Source organism: Pectinophora gossypiella, chromosome 11 (assembly GCF_024362695.1).
Source record: "Pectinophora gossypiella chromosome 11, ilPecGoss1.1, whole genome shotgun sequence".
Taxonomy (NCBI): Eukaryota; Metazoa; Arthropoda; class Insecta; order Lepidoptera; family Gelechiidae; genus Pectinophora; species Pectinophora gossypiella.
The window spans coordinates 6011399-6030911 of record NC_065414.1 but is presented as its reverse complement, the minus strand read 5'-3'; the positions used below and the strand labels follow the sequence as shown (position 1 = coordinate 6030911).

At 36.3% G+C, this 19513-nt stretch overlaps 1 protein-coding gene across 19 annotated transcripts in view; it reads right to left on the bottom strand.

Moving 5' to 3' along the window:
* Window positions 1-14: 14 nt before the first annotated feature.
* Window positions 15-19513, bottom strand: part of LOC126370961 (casein kinase I) — a 53112-nt gene continuing 33613 nt past the window's right edge. For 10 of the 19 annotated variants that reach the window (XM_050016120.1, XM_050016122.1, XM_050016114.1 and 7 more), the window contains exons 9-15: window positions 19305-19475; window positions 14380-14460; window positions 13592-13672; window positions 11154-11279; window positions 10658-10711; window positions 7700-7824; window positions 15-5346 (exon numbers count right to left, since the gene is read on the bottom strand). In XM_050016120.1, the coding sequence (XP_049872077.1) occupies window positions 5271-5346; window positions 7700-7824; window positions 10658-10711; window positions 11154-11279; window positions 13592-13672; window positions 14380-14460; window positions 19305-19475 (714 nt within the window). In that variant the 3' untranslated portion in view covers window positions 15-5270. The remainder of the gene's footprint in view (window positions 5347-7699; window positions 7825-10657; window positions 10712-11153; window positions 11280-13591; window positions 13673-14379; window positions 14461-19304; window positions 19476-19513) is intronic. The other 9 variants (XM_050016125.1, XM_050016124.1, XM_050016126.1 and 6 more) reach the window with 9 other exon arrangements.

The following is a 19513-nucleotide window of genomic DNA, read 5'->3' as shown; positions in this document are numbered from 1 at the left end:
GAATAAAACCAATGTCTTATAATAAGCTTTATTTAATTATGAGTTAACAAATATTTTCGTATTTTTGAACAGGTTGTGACCTTAACTGAATACAAGTCAAATTGCGTATGCAAAATTTTACCATAGTACATCTTACAGAAAAAATAAACACTGAGAACTGTTTCTATGAATATTAATATTTATTTATACTTACAATAAGAATTCAATTCAGTTTCAAAAGCATCATGTATTATATAATACATAAAGTTAATAACTATAGCTCAAAATCTTCCTCGTGCGTCCTCAAGCCGGCCGACTGAACGTGACTTACTTAGTAAGCGAAATTTAAAATTATAATAATTAACTACACAGTACGTGCCGCGAGCTAGGCGCGCTCGCTCGGGCCCACCAGCCTACTCGGTGTCTCCACAACACAATAATCAAGTTATCACTTCACTTAGCAGCACTTCAGGCGAAGAATGAAACAAAATAAGACTGTGCTTTATCATCATTGTGATCTACCATCGGTCACAAGTGTGTCGGTGTGGCGACCGATCTCTGCCACACCCAACTAGCACATCAACAACCCACGACCACCGCGACACAAACAAGCTCCTTACATTAGTTCCAACTCGCACGGAGTCCGATCGTGTAGGTTGTACAGATCACAAAATTTGACTTTAATTTCCAATACTCAATCTAATTTGATTATTCTATCTAGCAAATAGAAAGTAACAATTAGGTACAACTATGGTATTAATCATGTCTCAAGACTTAGTTTTATTACATTCGAATACACTGCATTGATGTACAACAAGTATTAACGATCCATTTAACGAGGACAATACTTCGATTTGTTCACAATAATTTATCAAAAAACCTTTTTACGGAGTTTATTTAAAAATCCCTTTTACATATCGACAGTATTCGCATTAACTATACTTTCTCTAAAAATATGAAAACGACACAACAAGATGTTTTTTTTATGTTATAAAACACTTCAAACATACTTAGCCCAAATGAATAATTCCTAATGCAGGGGATACAATTTTGTGATGACTACATATCCGTGACTAATCCAAAATACCTTATAAAAATGCCATGCGAACAGCACAACGCCCTCGCTCGACAGTAACGCGCGCACGGACACATATTTACATTACGGTTAAAACAGCATTACGCTGATTCGATAAGACATTAGTGTTCTGAGTCGTGCGCAATCTCAACCTTGACCCTTGCCGCTTCCTGTCCAAGCAAAAATATACAAATGTATTTCACTAAGCTGTACAATTTATACACCATCAACGCAGCGGCCGCGTGGTTAGTGTGGCCACTAGCGCGGTGTTCTGCGGGCCACGGCCACAGCGAGCGGCGCGCGGCGGAGCGAGGCACGAGCGGGCCGGTCACCTCAGTACTCAGTCTATTCGCAACTATATTCCAATCTCCCAAATAAAAAGCTTGCTGCTATAGGCTCACAACTCCATAGAGAAAAGGCGAATTTAATATTGAGGTACAAATTTATTGCGTATTACTTGTAGTTGTGAGCCTGCAGGACAAGCCACCACTTTTAAAGCCGCGACAGCTTAGACCCTACAACGACGACTGTGCTGTTGTGTGACATATAATACTCAACTGTGGTCCGGCTAGTCGCGGCCATACCTCCCCTTCGACACATATCGAGTAAACCCTATTTAAAATGATATAACTCCGTCACATAGACGCACTGTAAAGTGGGGCGGCTCGCAATAAAAGGCGATCGATGCTTATACTCGAAAAATTCTTTGTCATTTAACGTAATAATAAATATGCCATAATTTTAGTTTTTACAACAACAGTGGGGTTAACAACGCCACATTGAAGCAATTCACATTGCGCATATAAAAGTAAGGGCGCAATGTAAACAAATGCCAAACAGCAATACTGCTGTTTGAGATGAATTGCTTTCATGTGGCCTTTTTAAGCCCCTAGTTCTCCTTCAGGGTTACGCCACCATGCAATATTGAGCCCCTCCTCTTCACGCAATGGTAAACGAAAGTGAATCTCCATAATACAAATTGACATGAGCCCAGAACCGCGTGTCGTTTGTACACAATGTGAAATGTTCCAATCAGTCTTAGAAGATACATAGAAGCCAGTTCACTCGGGACTCGATGGGTTCCATCGATTGAAACAAACTATCAATTTACACTATTGTAATGAATTTCTACATAAATTATTGCACGTTAAATATACATTTATGTCAAATCAAGTTCAACGAATCATTTACGCTCAAAGACCAACATTGTCGTTTGTCACAAAAATTGTATTGAAAATAACTCGTTATTTCTATATACTTTCTCTTACTTATTGCATAAAATTGCATGAAGTTACCTCATTCATTAAAACTATAACAATATAGGCATAAATAAGGATAGGAAAGTATGTGGCATCACTATAGGAACGGAGCCAATTAAATAATTATTATCATACTTGTTTCTCGCACAAACTGAACTTAGGTATAGACATGACTAAATAAAATTATAATCTACAATATGCATACAGCCGGCACGGTGGCCGCCGCAGTGTGTTGATACATGCGGCACCGACCACCACATACGCTCGCACTGCAACCGCGAACACAAGAATGCAGAACCACCACAGTGACGTCAGTTCGTTGTAATTTATACAATGCGCGGATATGACAAATGAACTGTTTTAAACCACATTAATATTGTCGCCATGTAAACATCAAGCTTTATCACAACCTGTACGGAAATTGACTGTAACGTTAACAAAGTCCTGCAGCGCCCACCGCGCCGGCACAGAGTTCAACAACACACAAACTTATATAAAGTCACGATTTACTATGTTATTGGTAGGTTTCATTACTTATGTAACAAAATCATAGACAACGCATTCACAGAAGTAACTCGCAGAGGACGTACAAAAATAATATTTCATTGCCTAATAAATGGGACAAGCGATACATAACTACGAAACGCCGACAGACGGTAAAGTAACTTTAGGTTCCTTTGTGTGAAAAATAATTCGAAAAGGCAACAAGTTTAGGAAGACTCCTGATAAGTATTACATCAGTCATTCTATCAGGAATTTCTGATTTGATTACATAAACATCACTTCAAGTTAGAGTACATGACTTTTGTAGGATCCTTTGCTATGTTTACCCCTGTCAGCATGATAAGTATTGTTTAAACCTACAGCAGATAATGAATTAATGACATACGATCTAACGCACAAATCTGCGGATTTGTTCGACTCTATGTGTTGGAATGGACACAATTTATGCGAGTGAGTGGACATATGCATGATATCATAAGGTAAAACGAGATAGAAACGTTAGCCCCGCGCGAATGAACTCATTTACTACTAGTTTATACATTATTGATAAATTGACTGATGTATTGAGCAACATGTAACAAATCAGAAGCATTATAAATAGCCAACTCTTTAAGGGTTCAAAATGCAATGTTCAATAGTACCGCCGTTTATTTATCGATTTATATAGCACGCGTTTATTTTATCATTCACTCGTTTATTTAAGAACATTCATTGTCACGGGCGCTAACCCGTTTCTACCTATAATCTCACGTCCCTAGAGACAAGGAAGAATTTACAAGTGCCAGAAACGAAACGTAAATTACTACGGACGGGAACACAAAAATCAAAATTGCCTACCGCACCCTAGGTACAATTGTTCATAGTATGGTGGCACGCCAGTCCCTAAAGGTGCATAACGCCAAAAGATCTACTTAACAAACTAAATAATTCTTACACTATCTTCACACTATGAAAAAATGAAGTCACTAAACCAAAGAATAAAACCGTGTTTGCTAAATAATCTTTGTCGTATCACGCACCTCAAGGAACTCGCATGCGCGTTTTATCACGATTTATAATACCTATTTATATTAATCTGAATATCGGCTGTCTATGTAATTTACGCATGATAAGTGAAGCTAAGGGTCCAATATTCGAAATTGGGTATCAAAATACTGTAAGCGTCCACCACAAACCCCGTTGCTTTTCATTGATAGCGTAGTGAGATATCTGACTGATAAAATGCTGCTTATTTGCAATTGACTTTTAGCAAATAGTAGCATTACAATGTATGTACCACGTAATTATGACGTAACTAATATAATTACCTCTCATAGCGCTTACTAGTTCCACTTTTGTTAACATTGATAAGCGTTATGAGAAGGGAACATTTATGATTCAACCAAAATATATTTACAGTAAAGTTACACTTGCGTCTAACCTAATGTGCTATGGATCATTTAGCGCGCGTGATAAGAATACTTACAAATCAGATTGTTATTTTAGTTTTTATAGACCCTTTACTAAGAACTATAATTCCTATCAACATTTATTGTATGAAATGTAGAGCGTTAAAGGTAAGGCATAATTTAACGCGCCAATTCTAGTGTTCATTTAGCACATTACTTTAGACGTTTGAACAACCATTCTTATAAAAGTTACCGTTTTCCTAGTATAAACTGGCAACATTGACAACCAATCATAACTCGTTATTGCTACTATTTCTGCCAGTGTTGCCAGTTTAAGCTATTTTCATTAGTAGTTTCTTAAAACGGTCACTGAACCTAGAATAAAACTGGAGGGATATTCAAAATGCTTTTAAGCAAAGACGTAAACATTGAACAATTTCAAAGTCAATCAATATTTATAAAAGGACGATAGCTTAATGGGAGTGAGTAACATTTTTCTCATTACGGTCAATTGTCTGCCTTATTACTTTTAGTCTCAATAATGAATTATAATTGTAATTGTTGTAGTAACCCTGACACCAGGGTTGATGAGGTTGGTAATCCACGTCACAACCCACACGATAGAAGATTGTAAATAAACAAGATGTTATTTGATTAGTACTGGGCCGGTTAGTGTTACATGTAAATAGTCGTTCAGCTAACGGTAGAGATATTCGAACGGCTTGAAAACTCGCGAATGGTTTGGCTATTAGCTCAATGAAGTAGCGTGGTGGATAGCATGATCCATACCACATACGCTCATTGAATTACCTCCCCTGTTAAGGCCAAGATTTAAACAAAGTAATTTGTATTTTAAGACATGGGGCCTTACGACTGTGAATGTAATGTTATGTAATGTGCGCCATTAGATTCGTCTCTCGTTAACCCTCGTCTTCACATAGCAATTGAATTACCTCGAGTTTTATTGTTGCTTCATGTAACTTTACTGGCGGGTAGTGGCTATCGCTGCAGGAGGCGAGTGCGGGCGCGGGCGCGGGGCGGGGGGCGGAGGCGTCAGAGAACGCGTCACTTGCCTGCGCGCGCCGCACACTTCTTCTTTTTGCGCTTGAAGAAACAACAGCATCTGGAATAGACCGATTGCCTGCATGACGATTTACAGAGTCTGCCGTGACCAAATCAACAATAGGGTATTTGACCGGGTCAAAGATAAATTATAAAACGCTAACCCAGAAATAGAAGAAAAGATTAAAATTATCAAAAATCAATCACATTTTACTTTTCGACTTATTTTCGAATTTTATTTATGAAATGAGTACGACGTTTGACATTTCATAAACATAAACAGTGGTGCTAATTCCTGTAAATACCATCTAATTTTATTTTAAGTTATATCTGTCCTTTTCTTATCCGCCGAAAAGGAAAGGGACGGGTAATCGACAAGCATAAAATTTATGGAACACACGTCAATTTTAAGCACAAATCTAAACCAACAGTCTAAAAATTTTACGTCAGTCAATAACCCGACACATTAATTTACTCATTCTTCCTAAAATTAAGAGCTGTGAATCATCCGTCCCTTTCCTTTTCGACGGATACGAAAATGACGGATATAACCTAAAATAAAATTAGGCGGTGTCTGCAGGAATCGGGGCCAGTATCTCATTTGACTAGGTCGTCAAGTAGCCTGTTGACAAAATAATCATCATCATTAATTTAAGAGCCACGCTTTTGTCGGTGTAGCATTCTTCATCCTTGTCTATCAAATGGCAATAACAATATACAAACGTGATTTATATACTTTCTCATAAGCATAGAGTAACGCCATACATATATACACACATACATAAACATCCTATACACGTCCCACTGCTAGGCACATTCCTCCCCTCAATCAACCGGAGGGGGTATGGAGCATACTCCACGCTGCTCCACTGCGGCTCGGTGGAAATGTTTGGGCTAGTAGCCCGGGACCAACGGCTTAGCGTGCCTTCCGAAGCACGGAATCATCTTACTTTTTCGGACAATCAGGTGATTCAAGCCTGCAATGTTCTTACAAAACAAAGGACAAGTCTCATAAAAGAGTTGAGTTGAGAGTTGCGCCAATGAGTTATTAATTCTTAAGTGCAGTTTTCACTAACACAGTTGGCTCGACCATTGCAGACGGCGAAACGGCTCATCACCTATCACGTTTGTCTGAACAGAAAGTTCGGTGAGGCGTGGATACTTAGTTCATCTTCCGATGGATGTACCTCTAGACTAATAGGGTAGTTTTCAACTAGTCAAATCAGTTACTTTTGACTAAACGTCAAAACACGAAATTACTATATGGAATTTGTATAAAAAGGAAACTGTGACTTCCTAGAAAACGTGTCAAAATGTCGTACTTATTATTACCCGTGCTAAGGTGCTAATTATCTATAGTCCAGCTTAATACATTCTGGGAACACTAAGAGGGATGTCTGCTACTAGCAAGAATAAGTACGTAACATACATACCCTCACACCCGCGATCACTCAAATTCAAATATTCAAAAATATCTATATTCAATAAGTAACATAGTTACACTTTGAATCGTCAAATAGACTCAGTCACAAGTAATCAAGAGGCAATTTGCAACCACTATTGATTTGAACAAGATATTGCGTTGTGTTAGTTTTATATTTTGTATAAATTAATTACCATTGCTTTAAACAGCATGATCAGGATGTCATAGGTATGTAATAAAAAAGGAAATAAATGCGAGCGAGTAAAAATAAACTAATATAACTTTGGAATACATACATATCTTTCGCATCACTCAAAAAATGGTACTCCTTAATACAAATGGTAAAAACTTGTGGCAGTTTGCCTCGATGTGACTCATTGGAGGAGTTTTTCTATTTGTAAAGAATTATAAATTATTCTGTGTTTATTTTTCATAAATAGTATTGGTATTATATGGTAAAAATATTTTCTACATTAGCGACCAACTAGGACGCTGCATTTCAGTGAGCTACGTTACACATTTGGTCAACGCAGTAAGAAAACTGAATGTGTCCTTTCTTTTCATAAGGAATATGTATGTAATAAATGATTGAATTAAGAATTTTAGCCATTCTCTCTTAAACTGTCAATCAGGGGTATACTAAACCCGTTTACATGTATCTCTGTGATGTAAACAACCCACCGAATACTTACCATTAAAAATGTCACGCGTACTAATTCGTACGGTGTTACTTAATGTCTTTGCCTTAAAGATCTTTTCCATCGATAATTTTTTTCAACATCGATACAGCCGATAGCACTTCACGTCACACATTGGTTTATGACAATTAACTCGCCCCAGTGCGTGCTCATTAAGTACTCGATTAGGATTGTTCGTGCGTGTTCGTACGTGTACGCATGAGTATGCGTGCGTGTACGGAAACATCCATTAAAAAAGTAAATTAAAGTAGGGCTAAAATAAATAAAACTAAATTAAAAATAAGGTAGTAAAAAAATAAAACAATGCATACAGTTGGAACACTGACTTGGTGTCGTCAACCACGTCGACCTCGTGGTGCGGCTGCGTTATGGGCGTGTTGCTGTGCCCGGCAGTGGGGTCGTCCGCCCCCAGCTCGCCGTTTGTCGAGCTGACCACCTGGAATTGTAGGCGAAACATTGAGTGGCGTGGTTTAGATTTGAAAGTTAATTCCGTAAGTACAGAATGACGTAGGTATAGATAGGGTAGGTATATCAATATTGTCGATGCCAAATTACGATGTTTATTCCAATGAGGATAAAAACTAGAAGCTAAAATGTAGGCGGCAGTACTGATGAGTATTCCTTTTTGACAGTTCTTCAGTTCTTCACATTGTCCAGTTACAATTCGTGATAAATTGTGGATCATCACATCTAATCTATAGGATGAGATAGGAAAAAAGCAGCCTTCCGTTGGAAAAAGGCAGTTTTGATGGAAAATAAGTTTTTCTAAGTTTTCTTCTAATATACCACTATTATTTTGCAGTTAACCGCTGCGCAAAGGGTTATAGTATAAAAATATACTAAAAACAATATGTTTTGTTTACTCAAATATTGTGGGTACCTGTCAAAATTTAAGAACACTCAACAGTAGCGACACCTGATGCGAGAATTACGCAGTTTTTATCCTTATTTCTTTTGAACTGATTTATTGTATATTTGTCTCGGAAGGTACGATCTAAATTATCGTTGTTATTTTTATTTAATAGTTTATTGCACACAGGACAATACAGAACACCATTTGATATGGCATCATTTTCCTTTGTGTCATAAAGCGTTGCCTTATAGCAAAGATCACGTAAGCCCATTTTTTAAAGATCACATTGTGATGTGATTTTCTTGCATAAAACCTCAATTTCTCACAATTCATTTCAATCGGAGTAACAATTGTGACCACAATTTTTTACTCGGATTGAAACTAGCGTGTCTATTAGGTTTTGTTTTTAGGTCTTATTTGGTTTTCACTATAACCTCCAGTGGCCGAGATTTTCGGACACAATAGTTAAACAATGGGGTTTACATTTTAAAAGGACATTTAGTCTTTCGACTATATGGCGAAGAAAGGCAGGTTTACGTGGACCGATTTACTATGCGTTTTCTAGTCGTACTACAGAAATCGAACGTGTAGAGTTATATAAAGCCGAAGGTGACTAAAATCGCAAGCGACACAGCAAACTAGCTTTGACTTTCGTCGCAGTGATTTAAATGATCAGTGAAATAGTTGCAGATAATCGCCACGTGCATGTTTCACACAACTTTCTGTCCTGGATTTAAGTACTCAATGTCAACACATGTCAAAAAGCAACAATGCTTTTCTAGATGAATTGCTTAAAAGTGGCCTTTTTATAACTGGTCAATGTTTTGAAACAAAACTTTGGAAAAGAGGTGAAAATCGACACATGTAAACCTGGCTTCATTAAGAATGAAATGGCCAGAATCACCTCAGAAATATATTTTTTAAATACTAAATACACCGTTCTGAGAGTTGAAGCAAAAGAAAAACAGTGTTGTTTTTTTTTAAATAATGTTAACTAACAATTCGTTCAGCAGTACGATTATAATAAATATTGTCAACTTTTTGCTAATATGACGGTCACTGAACCGCGGTCTGACACATAATGTGACTTACATAAATTATAATGCTAATTAGTACTTTCTACGCCTAGCTTAGTCACTATGATTCAATTGAATTTGCATACAATAGCAACCTGAATTTCGTAATCCAGTATTTATGTCGGTTGCGTAAAGTTCATTATTATTGTTTATCTAACTTATAATTAGTTATAACAGTTAGTAAGTAGTCGTTACATGAGCCATGTCAGGGGCCTTGGCGGCTCAATATTGGAACTTTGACTCAGGTCGATGAGGTTGGTAATCCACCTCACAACCCACACGATAGAAGTTATAACGGGAAAAATGGGTTAGATCTTATTTAAAACCGAATAAGAAGCTAAAGAGTGTTAAGAAATTACTGGTGGTTGGAAATTGGAATGTATTATCGTGTGAAGAGAAGCTAAAATCTTAGTAAACAAAATAAAATTACAACATTGATAGCACATTACAAAGCTGAATTTAAACATTCCTAGCTGTTTCAAATATCTAGTTCAAGCTATTTTTTAATTTCCATTCTTCAATATTCAGTTCAAAACACATTTCACTGTTTATGTCTAACGTATTTTAATTAACAGATAAAATCACGTCTGCTGTAGATGTATGTAATACTTCTAAATATACAATATCATCACCTCCCTAGCCCCGTTTTTCCACAGGGTCCGCTTACCTAACCTGAAGATTTGACAGCTCCGGTTTTTTACAGAAGCGACTGCCTGTCTGACCGAAATAAACAATATAGGCATGATAATTTCAAATTGTTTTGAATATCAAGAGTTTTCAGAATAATATTTATGCTATTTTTAATTTTAGTCAAATGAGATACATTTTACGTTACGTCAATATAAAAAAAATCTATTGAATTAAAGTAACATAATATTACAGCAATGGGAAATACTGTCCGTGTAACGTTATCAATAAAAGCTGTAATTCATCGTACACATTGTTACAAATTGGAAAATAAGCCTAAAAGAAAAATCAGGATGATTTTTAGTCATATTCTATTTTTAGATTAACATTTTATAATTTATCTTTCACCCAGTGAATTACCCCATTTACAATTAAATTACTTTCAATATATCGATTTATTATGACACATTATAAAGACAAAATGTCACCCGTTAATAAGCCTTTTAATGGCGATAAAAAACTGAAAAATAATCGTAACTCGTATGTGTTTTGAACCAAATCTTGAAGTCCCAAAGTTAGTGCGAGTAAAGAAAGTAACGTACACGTTTCATGAATGAATATTGGCAGTGCTTGACAACATTTGTAACTAATTATAAGGAGCGCATAAAGCAGCATGCAAACGTCACACAACGCTGCAATAAGATCACACTGACCGTTGAAACTGATCCCGGAAATTTCACATACCGAAAATGCTTATTCTTCAACAGCTAAAAAATAAATACACCAATATACATTCACAATTCTTCACATAACACAAAAATTGCAATAAAAAAAAGAAATATAAATTTCTAAATAATAAATCGGAAAGCATGCAAACGTGTATCTAAATGTTGCTTTACACGGGATATTAATTACATAACAATTATTAGGAAATGCAATTGCATATTTATCAAAAATCGTTTTCGGAAAACTAACATGGGTATGAATGTGCCAAATCCACTTAAAAAAATAACTTTAGTTAGGATTCTTTTATCCAAAAACTTCATTACACGATTTTAGAAATTCCTTTAGCCCGCAAACCTTTTTCTTTACCTACCCAAAAATTAGTAACCGCTTTACTTCAAAACTCCAATACGCTTCCAAATTCTACATCCATTTACCAAGAAACGTTTCCCTTAGTTCTCAAAACGATTTTTTTTATGAACCTACCTGAACAGAACCATGTCTATCAGCGGGTGTGAGGTGTCCTGTGGTAAGAGGTGTGGCCTTCCCACTGTGGGGCCAGTTGCCTCCCGTGTTCGCCGTGCCGCCAGTACCGGAGTCTTTGACCGCGCCCTGACAATTGTTGGTACTTTAGTTGACAAGTACATGGAGAAGTATGGCGTCGAATGTTGACCAGTTTAAATTATAGAGAATTCAACAAAATACTGAGGGGCTAAAAACACCTCATTAAAGCAATTCATCTAAAAAAACAATATTGCTATGTGAACTGTTGACATTGCAGACTTATTTTCGTATACGCAAATGTCAAAAAGCAATATTGCTTTTCAGATGAATTGCTTCGTTGTGGCCTTTTTAACTCCCCCGTGGACAGTTACTAAGATACTCAGTAACTTGATTCAGTCGAAATTATTAGGGGGTTAATGATCTTTTTTTCATGAGCCATGTTATTTTGTTGACATTGGGTCAATGTTAGTCACATTGTAATTTATCAAAATTAAATATAACGAATTTTACGACGCCATACTTATTGACATTCTGTATGACTAGGTTTACACTAAGCGGGGTTAAAAAGGCCACATCAATGCAATTCATCTAAAAAAGTAATATTGTAATTTGACATTTGCGCATATAAAAGTTATTGCGCAATGCAAACAAATGTCAAATAGCAATATTGCTTTTTTAGATAAATTGCTGCGATGTGGCCTTTTTAGGCCCCCAAGACATCTCATTTTTTTATCATCTGAATTAATCTCACAAGTGTTACGCTCAGAATTACAATACACGTAGAATTAAACACATTTTAAACATGTTTCGATAAAACAAGACCGAGGGAGAAGTATCTCAAATCTCTTCGGAAAGGGGGAAAGGGATAGGTCTTTCGATTGTGCCAATTCGGGCAACCACCAACTTTATTTGACAGGACTAAAACCCATCTCTGTCTTGCACTTATTGTAAGTGAAGGACGGCACTAGTTTAAGAGCTGCCGATCTAAAATTTGGTTAAGTTTGCGTCCGCCAGAATTGGTTATGGTGCGGATTCCAGTACAGACTATCTAATTTTATTTTAAGTTATACCTGCAGGGTTAATATGCGCAACGTAATAAAATTATCGATCGATTAAATACATTTCGTTGAAATCGAAAATTTTGTTCGTATTTTGATTTTGCGACCAATCGACAAAACGACATAACTATATCGTCAGAGTCCATAAAATGACCGTGACAAAATTTTATCACTGCGTTTGCCCTGCTGTAATTTTCTTATCCGTCTTAAAGAAAAGAGACGGGTAATCGACAGGCATAAAATTTATGTAACATACGTCAATCTTAGGCAGACAAAACAACTCTCTCAAAACTTTACATTGGCCAATAACCCCACAGAATTAAGTTGACAGTACACGTTAAACTGGTTGCATATTAGCGACGTGCCTATCCGTCTCGCCCGGGTTATTCATTCATTTTAAAATTAACAGCTATCAATCACCCACTCGTTTCTTTCCTTTTTGGCGGATAAGAAAAGGACAGGTATACATGAAAATGAAATTAGGAGGTGTCTGCAGGAATCAGAACCATTAAAATCCAAGATGCAACTAACACTCTCAAGCATTACACCAAGGTACTAAGATTGAACCATTGGTCTGTAAACCACACGAACACTGTTACGGCTAGCGATGACTGGAGGCATGAGCTTTATGCTTTCAGAAGTAACGGTTTGCTCGTTTATTTTTATATCATTTTCTGGACTACTTGTGAAGAATGTTGCCATGTTTAGGACGGAAAAAGAATTATCAAAATCGGTTCATAAAGGACGAAGTTATGCCAGCAAACATAAAAAAAATATACGGTCGAATTAAGAACCTCCTCCTTTTTTGAAGTCGGTAAAAATGCCTTGACTATGTGTAGCTATCGCTTTACATACTATAGACCGCGTAATTTGTTTCATGTGCAAATTGTTTCTTTTCGTGTTTGTGTTGTTAGTTTTAATATTGTATTGTTACAAACATGTTCATCGTTCTAATCGACTCTCAAATTAATATCGACGTTTTTATATGACGTGTGTGTAAATTCACATTTACATTAAGTAAATATGCAATATAAGAAAAACTGAAAATTTCTGTTCGGAAGCAAGAGAACTGTGTCAGGATCGAAGCAAATGGAATTCTATAGTCTCTGCTTAACCTGGTGGGTAATAGGCGTGAGTTTATGTATGTATGTATGTGTGAAAATTTCAGTCATGTATAATAATACATCAAAAATCACCGCATCCTATTTCAAACTATTGTAGGTATTCATGTCTTACAAATTCTTGCACAGAAGTCCATATACGAATATAAAAACAAACTAGTAGTCAGCACAAATATGGTGGAGAGATTTGAGGCGTATGACAGGGGGAGCTATCGAGTGAAAACAACTAGGGTATCTGTACCAGTGTGGGGCCAATCTCGCCGGAAATGAGCGCCGCCTCATCGTCCTCAACCAAACCAATCATATAATCACACAAATCATCCTGTACCGACAAAAAATAATAGTCAGAACGCTTGCTCGATCACCAGTTGACACATTTTAAATTTTCTGATAATTTTACTGCATGATATAATAATTTAATGATAATTTTGCTTCGCTTAGTTATACAATTTTACAGCAAGCGCCGTGCAGTAATTTTACACTAAGGACAATTAAGTTTTTAATTTGTTGTGAAATTCACAATAATGATGTCGACTTGTGATCATCCAAGCTTGTGTCACAAACACATATTGATAAACATCAAAGTAACAATAAAAAATATTTAGGAGAAAAGGTTCTTTAAACAGAAACCTTCCATGTAGATTTGTAGGTCAAAATATAAAATTATATCGCATATTCAGATCAAAAAGTTTGCCAAAGTTGTAGAGAATGTGGTTTATAATAAGGTTTAATTATTTTATACCGCTTATTATCAACACCTTCATAAATAGGTGGCGTAGCTAGCGTATGCGATTATTTACGTCCCATATAATGACATTATGTCATATTATCATAACCATTCGCCGCCACTGTGGCCCTGCTTGCGCATATTTCGGTGGCAAATTTTCTAGTACGGCAAGGGATACTCTGTTTTACGTAGTATATTATTTTTCTCTATGGTCTAAATTACAAGTTTGGCACACTTTTATCTCAAACAGTACTTCGAGGCTACAGTTAAAGTGAAGTAAACATTATAATTGCATATCTCACCTTATGGAAAGGCTGATGTCGATCACGATTGGGCGATACGACGATTTCATGTCCCGTCTGGATGGAACCCACTGGTGTAGACTGTAATTTTAAAATTATAACAATTAATATAAGAAAATCCACAAAAATGGAAGAAATATCTAGCCTGATACGTATGTCTTTTGCAAAAAATATTATGAAAAATCTAACTACATATTGTATTACTAAATTTTTTATTACTTATTCAAATATAACAAAGTATAATATAATACTATATTCTTAGGTATGCTGTTAAGTATGTATCATAATACTATAAAATAATTAACGTCGAAATTTCATCTCTTTTCCAAATACCTATCACAATAAATACAACTACATTAATATTTTATAAGTGACAAATGAAACAACCTTTGATAAACATACACATATAATTGTACGTGTTATGATAAAACATCAGCAACCGTAGTATGGCAGGCGCTACGCGACAAATTAAGCTTCGACCAATAGACACAGTGTATGTCTATGTGGATGATATACGCTGTGGCAATTAGTTTCAAGCCCGCATAAGAGCGTGGCCACACGTTGCGTTGTGGATCCGTTGCGACGTCAAAGAGCCTAAAGCACAAATGTTCCTATTTCTGGAGTCGACAACGTATAAAACGTCTGAATTACATAAACACCTTGCGTATCAGTCATCCTGATTCCAGCCTGCTATACGGCAGAAAGCGTAGAAATAGGAACATTTGCAACTTTGGTCAAGCCCTCAGAGTGGTGGCAATCCATCATGATCACGACATGATCAGTACGAAACTTGACAGTCCCTTGCGGCTCGCGCAACGCAGCGGCAACCGCGTGGCTTCTAATATTTGTCGCGTCGCGCTTGCCATGTTAAGACTGTATATCGCCACTAACCTTGTCAGACTTAGTTCTAACCACATTTGAAGGCGGGGCGTTTCGCAAGATGCGCATCACGTGAATGTTCGGAGGCTGCCCGAACGTAAGCGAAAGCATGCACATGCAACATCCAGTCAAACAGCAACACAGCCAAAAAAGCTTTAAGACGTTCCCACACTAAGTGGCTATGACTAGAAATTTACTTACAATACAGTAGTTTACTTACCTATAAGTTGGCAGAATATTAGAACTAGTAATTTGAAATAGGAAGCCAAAACCAGTCAAGAAAGCACGGAAGCTAGTTTTATTGCCAACTTACAGGCGGCACACTGTATTAACTATGGTAGAAAAATAAATTGGACTCTACGATAAAGGCAATTTTTCACCGGAGAAAATAGTCTTATGGAGTGTGGCCAAAATCGGAACTAACACCGCAGCCTATGAAATGTATTTTTTTTTATATCAGATGGTGCACACCAGCGCCCTTCTGGCAATACCATCCACGCTCTAAAAGATCTTGAGTATTCAGTTACATTAATTTTCCTGCCATGTTAAAAACAAACTTCGTTAAAAAATTATCGCAAACGTACATAATTTGCGAATATTCATGACATATCTATGAGTAGGTACATATTTTCTTTTGTACTTGTCAAAATGAAAATAGAAAGAAACATTTAATTGTTAACAGGTATATATCAGAATATATCTTGTTTTAATTTGAAACTAATGAACACTGCTTGTTATTATGAAAATGTTATCTGATCTTAACGCAACCTAGTCACGCTATTATGACAAACTTACTTCTCAAGCTCGTTAAAAAAAATGTTTTGTCGCGCCCTATGTAAAACGATATGACAAAATTATATATTAAATGAAAACTAGCATGCCTCGGTCACAAAAAAATATCTATTCAACAACTACACATTAAAACAACTCAATGAGGGGAATAGCTTTTATTAGACAAATAATAAATATGTAATTTCTAATATTATTAGAGAGGAAATCTAAGCATAGTCTAATTTAATATCAATTCATTAATTGAACAGTCATTTTCAATTACGATTCTAGTTTTAGCTAACGAAAAACAAAAAATAAAATTAAAAAAGTATAAACTTAAACAATCGAAACCAAAATAATTTGCGAAATAAAATTAAGCGTGAAGGAACACACTCAAACGTAAAACTTTTTAAAATAATAAATACAACGCCCTGTGCGGTAATTTAACATGTCATGGTCTAACAAAAGCATGGAACAGCATAAGCTGTTAGACGTGGGTTGTACAGACACAGGATTTTATAATCGAAATACAAATTCACAGGAGTAGGGGAGTCAAAATTTACAAAATGTTGTTCTATTATAAGTACGACGTTTTATTTTATGTATCATGGCATACGTCATTAGTACATTTTGTCAATTTTTTATGTGTAATAGCGTTGCGGCAGTGCACAACATAATTTGTATGAACGGCCAGAGCATAACTTTGCTTACTGAACATATTGACTATTTAAGGCAGGCGGGTTACGGATGGCGTGACAAATCGGATTTATGCAAAAAAAAATAGGTGGGGAAATTTGTCTTATTTATAATGAAAAATACATCTATATTTGTGCGCTTTTTGTCCAATTTATCAGCTACATCTGCAGCCCAACTTCACAATTGACGCAAAGAAATGCTACAGATTTTATTATAACCATCAATTCGCAACTAGTTTTCAGAATAATAAGTATACTTTACAATTTTACATATCGACTATACTACCTATAAATTAGAAAAGAAATGGAATTTATTTTGATCGAAAACGGAGTTTAAATTTAGGGATTCCACAAAGATTAGTCCAATATATACAGTGCTATATGGAGTTATTTTTCTGAAAACCAGTTACAAACGAGAAACACGTAAGTGCTACTCTACAAATTAAAAAAATAATACAAAACAGTTGCAAACGGAAGCACACAATGGGGAGAGGAGATAATTTTATATTTGAACAACAATTATGCAAAGGAGAAAAGAAAAACGTCAAAACCCAGCCTACGACTAACTTGGATGCAGCGACACGGCCATTTAAATTATCTTAATTCAATCTCCTTTACAATACTGTGTCTATTATGTGTAGACTACTCTTAAGTTACTATTAGTTCCAAATATTTGCACTATGAAAGATGCACATGTAGCAACAATGTTTCGATTTTTGCGTTATGAAATTTAGTCACACGCCGCAGGTCACAACGCAACTTATCGTAACACCTCTACGGGGGCCTCACTGTCGTGGGTAGCTCGACTATCACTCGATATATTTAAACTTTTCTCTACATTGCATCCGCATTCAACTGAGTCGCTTAGCCCTTTCAGTTTCAGCGAGAACAGTGTTGACACAGTCCACGACGTGACCGACGAAAATCCGAAACGTTTAATGACCTCCTAATAGTAACAAAACACAAGATGACATTCGTGATCATTTCCCAACGAAAATAGTGGTCATTAAACTATTATCTTGTTGTTTTTGTATTGTTACATTGACGCGGTGAAATCATTTAGCCTTTGAGAAATTATCTAAGAAGGAATTAAAAATATTATGCATAAATACTTGTGTCGTAACGTAACTGTTTTAATATATTAATAGACATGTGAGCAACCGTAGTTGTTTTTATGAAGTATGAAATGAATGTTGGTATAACATCATAGTATCTACTAGGCGTGATTTGCCAAGATTCTTTTTTGTGAATTTTCCTAAGTCTTCGCATTGGGTGAAATTTTAGGGATATTCAATTTAAAATTATCACAAATGTCATCTTGATTAGTATGAAACTAGCAACTTAGGGGGGGATTCTTGATCCATCTCAAATAACGAGGCAAATGGTGCCTATTCATAAAATTACAATATTCATCTTTATGCCAATAACACTGGGAATGTTTCACATAATATGGTGTTAGTCGAGAAATAAAGCTACTAGGTATTTAAAATTTTGCTCCGAATGAACGCACATTGCAGTGGCCTGAACAGAAGAATTTGCAGTTTGAACCAAGAAATGAATTCCATTGATAACAATCCAAATTATAACAAAATGCCGCTAGCCTATTTGCATGATATGTACAATATGTTGGTCACCAATACCATTGTCATGTTTTTCTTACAAGCTTTAACACATAATCGTTCATGCACTGAATTTTGCCACGAGGTGATGAAAGCGGTGAGCCGTAAAACCATTATTCAATCTTTCGTTATGCTAAAGCTTGCGAACCAATGTTAAACATTTAGGCAAAGCGAATTCGCCTCTGTCTCATTTACTCAACGTGTTCTTAACCATGAAAAGGGTTTAAAATTAGCCAAATGCATTTATTTCTTTAAAACTTCACGGTAAGTTTTGATAACTGATTTTTTCAACAATACAGGACTATATAATGAAATAGTCTGTGCTTTATAAGGGCTAGAAAAAAAAACGATTTTTCCGGGATAATAATAAGTACAAGTGACAATAAAAAGATTGCATGAGAGCGCCATGGGATAGGAAACAATGACGTAAGAAATAAGTTTAGCAGATTTAAATTTTAACAATAAAATGATGATAAATATTTCCTATACCCAAAATTTGCTTAGAAAAGATTGCTATTTATTTTATATATTACTGTATATTTCTCATTAATTTACTGCGTGAGCATTGAAGCGCTATTGTACAGTGGCTCCAACCCGCATTGCATGTAAATGCTCCATATCCCCACCGGTTGATTGAGGAGAGGTCTGTTCCCAGCAGTGGACATATACAATATTAAGACAGAACAACTAGTTCAGTACAATCAGTCATTATATTGCAATATCGTAAAAATTTTAGCTTCAACGCGCGGTACGAATTAGATCTGTCAAAATAAAGGAGCCAGTGTTGCGCCGTTCATTAGCATAGTGATGTATCAGTCGAGAATAGCCCGATCGATTATTTTCTTTCTAACAATAGGCTGTTTTGTTTTTATGTTTTATATGAAGTATTAAGAACACGTCGCCATACAGAAGCGAAGCCGCGGCGTTAGTGTGGCATTCAAGATACAGAGGAGTTGTTTACCATTGTCTTGCCGGTCCAGTCGAACTCGCCGTCGTCGACGTAGCCGCGGCGCTCGAACAGGTCGCGGAACATGCGCCGGAGTTGGTCGTAGTCCGGCGTCTCGAAGAAGTCCAGCCGCCGCACGTAGCGCAGGTACGTCGCCAGCTCTTCTGGGTGGCCCTCGCACAACACCTGATGAAATGTGGCAGCTTTAAAACCGGAATAGACGC